The sequence below is a fragment of the Aegilops tauschii genome, chromosome 6 (assembly GCF_002575655.3).
Source record: "Aegilops tauschii subsp. strangulata cultivar AL8/78 chromosome 6, Aet v6.0, whole genome shotgun sequence".
In the NCBI taxonomy this organism is placed as follows: domain Eukaryota; kingdom Viridiplantae; phylum Streptophyta; class Magnoliopsida; order Poales; family Poaceae; genus Aegilops; species Aegilops tauschii.
In genome coordinates, this window is record NC_053040.3 from 493139985 (window position 1) to 493144204 (window position 4220).

At 44.5% G+C, this 4220-nt stretch overlaps 1 protein-coding gene across 2 annotated transcripts; it reads right to left on the reverse strand.

Annotated features, from left to right (window-relative positions):
* Positions 1 to 370: 370 nt before the first annotated feature.
* On the reverse strand, positions 371 to 4220 carry LOC109767139 (replication protein A 32 kDa subunit A). 2 transcript variants are annotated; one of them, XM_020325909.3, is made up of 10 exons: positions 3964 to 4219; positions 3763 to 3879; positions 3564 to 3661; positions 1839 to 1880; positions 1633 to 1710; positions 1469 to 1547; positions 1256 to 1351; positions 1084 to 1166; positions 842 to 910; positions 371 to 759 (listed from the first exon to the last, which is right to left on the reverse strand). In XM_020325909.3, exons 1-10 carry the CDS (start codon positions 4048 to 4050, stop codon positions 675 to 677), a joined length of 834 nt encoding a protein of 277 aa, XP_020181498.1. In that variant the 5' UTR covers positions 4051 to 4219; the 3' UTR covers positions 371 to 674. The 2 variants fall into 2 exon arrangements, with proteins under 2 accessions (XP_020181498.1, XP_073358825.1); XM_073502724.1 differs by having other exon boundaries at positions 3763 to 4220.

The window sequence follows — 4220 nt, forward strand, 5'->3', positions numbered from 1 at the left end:
AATACTGACAATCAAGCAACACAGTACTATATTTAATTTGATTTACTGAAGCAAAACCCCGCCAGGTGCTGAACAGACAAGGGGCAAAAACCTCATATGAAATGCTCGTCTCAACAAATAGATCCCCTAAAAAAAGAATGAATGCCTTGAAGAGATAGGTCAGTGTAATCCCTTTGTGCACTTCAGAGTAATCTTCATCTTCAGAGGAAAGTGCACTTGCTTTAGTCAATTATGAGTGTTCGCTCAGTGTAAGTGATGATGTTTCCGCAGACAGTGTAATAATCCCTTGTGCACTCAAACTAGTGGCGAGCAGAGTTAGCATCAATCTTTGCACTTTGTCTCAAAAGAACACATAACGGTTATTCAGATGTAGAGCGATGTAACTGTCAAACTTTGACTGTAAAATGTAAATCCATCCCACCATATCACACTCAGAGCAGAACATGAGAGACGCTAACCATAATTTCACAAGACAAGACTCTCATGGCATCAAGGCTCATACGCCTCTGATCAACAGGAATTTAAAGTAATACATGCCCCTGGAGCATCCTCTCAGGCCAACGGTGAGTCATGTCTCTCAAACTCCAGCGAGAAGATGCTTCCTTTGGGAGGCTACCTAAACAGCGCATCTAAGGACAGATGCTAGCGAGTGACGACGGCACTCGGTTACAGACTCAGTCGACGAACGCTGACTTGTAGTGGAAATCATCAATGGTCGAGTAGATGTGCCCGACGTCAACATGGTAGTCGATAGCCTCCCTGCATATCAGAGGTGAAGCTTTATTAGCCAGCAGCAATACATCATGGTGTGTCTGGGTTTGATAGAGAGAGATAGGCTTACTTGATCTTGAGTGCTGGTAGTCTGAACCGCTTGGCAATGTCATCCACATGCACACCATGGTCACTCTCACTGTCAATTAAACAGAGTGGTTACATAAAGATGCAAACAAATCACCAGTGATGTAAAAAAGGAACAATATGCAGAGTTAGGACAGGCAATGGACTTGGTGGCATAGATGCCAAGCAGAAAGACAAGCATCCTACAAGGGAAGGGAAGGAAGGATTGGTGGGTGCACAGCTTACATGTTTGCTGGTTCGCGGAAGACATTCAGCACCTGCGTGTAAAAATCAGTCTCGGATCCATTTGTTCCGCTGGTCACTGGTGCCTGCAGGAATGAAAAAGGAAATGAATGATTAGTTAACACCAGAAGAGTTGTATTGTTTGATCCACACAACAGTTGTAATCACAGCTTACCGGGTTGGACTTCACAGAGGGTGGAGTGGCTGCTTCGCTCAATCTGTTGGAGAATGGGGTTCCCACAGAAGAATTGGTGTGTGCAGGACTGCCAACCTACAGTTAACCGTAATCAGAATAATTCTTTTAACCAGGCTTTGTAGCTAATGACCAAAAGACTACCATGGCATGAGTGTTTGCAAGGGTCATTGGTGCTGCAGATCAGGAGCATACCTTTGATTTTGTGTTCTCTATATGCATCCGTACACACTGAATGAAATGCAGCGTGACCTCGTTGTAATCAGTTATAGGTCTGAAATGGAAAATTTATATTCAGTTAGCATGTTCCAGTACATCAGTGGAACAGGAACATAATATTTTGCACCAAAAACAAATACCTGACTGCGAAAGCAGTAGCACGCTTCTTGTCCTGAACTCCCTTGAGGCTACCGATGACAGCAACGTACATACCATTCCTTAATTAACAAAGGAAGTATTAGAAAAGGGTGGCGGTCCTTCGGGAGAGGAAGGCAGAAACTTTCCTCAACAAATAGTGATTGTGTATGCAGGACAAGCAAAAAATGAGGGTTACAGTAATACGTACTGAATGGCAGCAGTTTCAGCAGAATCTGCAGCATCATTCACCCTGTAAAACATATCAAATTGACAAAGATGTTAAACTGATACCTATTGCTGACAGCAGAACGGCATTACAAATCCTGAGCTTATAAAAACGCTAACTGTTGTTGATGGCATAAACTATGAAATACCATTAACCGCTAACTATAAAGAATATATGGTGGTACTGCAATGAGCCTAATGACAGCATTTCAGATATTTACTCTTCCCAAAGAACACATTTTTTCTGCTGATATCTCATTAACTAGCAAAAAAAAACAATAATCTATACTAATATACTCCCTCTGTCCCAAAATAAGTGACTCAACTTTGTACTAAAGTTAGTACAAACTCAAGTCACTTATTTTGGGACAGAGGGAGTATAATCTTAGCCAGCGTTAAAGACTGAAAACGTAAGAATTTTATAGTGATATATCTACCATGGTAAAGTATTTGCAGATTTCCCATTCTTGGACTGCTCACACACTGATAAGAGCAACTGTATTACTAGTGAAAATTGAACTTTGGGTTTGACAAATCAAACAAGAGATAGCCAGCAATGAGGTCTTTTATATTCTCAAAGACAGAAGAAACTATAATAATATCTCACTGGTACATGAATCTCAGTTGTACAAATATGTCATGCTTAGCCAGTTCTAAGAATTGAAGCGTTCCACAGTAATGTACACACACCCTAATAAGTAATGCCTTTCAAATGGTTGATTGATTAGTCAGGGATGGTAAAGTAATTGCAGATCCCCCACTATTGAATTGTTTGCACTGTGATGCGAGGCACGGTATTCTAGTAATATATATTGGTATATTATGCTTGTCAAGTGTTACAGAATTCAAATTTTAAGCATTTCACAGTAATTTATCCCCCTACTGTCCCCCAAATAGCTAATCAACCTGAAATGGCTAATAACAACCAGCAGATTTACCATTACTGGATAGCTTGCATTGCTGTCCTAACAGCTAGCAGCATTTCTAGTGAAAATTGAACTTGGAACATTCAAAAAATCCCACAGCCAGCACCCAGCAATGGCAAACAGAGCACAAAGTCTGAAACTGTACCCCCTAAAACACATCTGGAACTCAACTATGCTAATAATCATTTGTTAGCAGGACACCTGAAATGTATACTAATTTGGTATGCTAAGCCAGCTGCACAGAAAAAAAAAACAAGTATTTTGGAGAAACATATCCCCCTGCTATTTCTAAAATAGTTAATTAGTCAAATATGGTGTCTATGAACTTGCAGAGTTGCAATGGTCTGCATTATCATACTATTATGCTTAGCCTGTTCATACTGACTCAAAACCAAATTAAGTGTTTCGCAGAAATATATTCCACTAATGTCCCTCCCTCAAATGGTTAACTAGTCAGAGATGGTAAAGCAATTGCATATTGTTTCTAGTGCAAATTGAACTTGTACGGTTTGATGAATCTAACAGCTAACATCCAGCAATGGCCTCAGGAGCGCAAAGGTCTAAACTTGTACTCCTAAAGCACATCTGGAACTCGATTACTGAATTAATCTTACCTTGTCGTACTAACAGCCAACAGCATTTCTATCTAGTGAAGATTGAAGCTGCAGCATTAGACAGATCCAGCATTGGAACCTAAACAAAGGCCTAAAATTGTACCACCCCTAGAACACATCTGGAACTCAAGTAAGTGAAAAGCAAGCGATTTGCCGAGATGCGCTCACCATCTGATGAAGTCGATGCGGCCGGTGCCGTCGTCGAGCGTGAAGGAGACGTCCGTGTTCCGCTCCGCCTTGCCGCTCACCATCCCCACGAGCCTGACCTGCAGATCCCCCAACCCAAACAACAGCAGGGTAAGAAGCCAATCCAGACGAGCCCGGAGCCGAGCGGAGGCGTACATATGGCGGGTGATCCTTCACTCACGTTGGCCGTCTCGACGCCGTCGACGACGAAGGGCGCGCCCTTCTCGCCGGTGCCGGCCAGCTGCGCGTCCGCGATCTGCTTCACCGTCAGCGGCATCGTACCCGACGCGCCCCGGAACTGCGACACCAACCCAAAAGATCTACATCGGCAAGGATCCATCTGGAGAGGAAGCGGGGACGGAGGATGGGAGGAGGGGGGCACCTTGTTGGGGGTGGAGTCGGCGGCGGCGTTCTGCGACGCGGTGAACTGCGACGGCGAGAAGGCGTCGACCTGGCTGGAGAACATCATGGCTGCGGGTCCTCTCTCCCGTCTCCTTCCCCTGCTATGCTCTGCTCTCGGCTTGGCCGGATGGACGGATCTCTTCTGGTGGCGGCGGCGGCGGGTGGTGGCGTCTGGCGGGGTCGGGGTCGGGATCGGAGGAGACGGGGATAAGAGGGGGCGAGCGCGGGAGATTCGGG

Excerpts from the sequence above, each read along its gene's own strand:
- LOC109767139 (XM_073502724.1), bottom strand. The coding sequence starts at position 4,050 with ATGATGTTCTCCAGCCAGGTCGACGCCTTCTCGCCGTCGCAGTTCACC. Across the intron at positions 911-1,083 it reads TTCCGCGAACCAGCAAACAT|TGAGAGTGACCATGGTGTGC; the intron begins GTAAGCTGTGCA and ends TTTAATTGACAG. Across the intron at positions 760-841 it reads CTACCAGCACTCAAGATCAA|GGAGGCTATCGACTACCATG; the intron begins GTAAGCCTATCT and ends TCTGATATGCAG.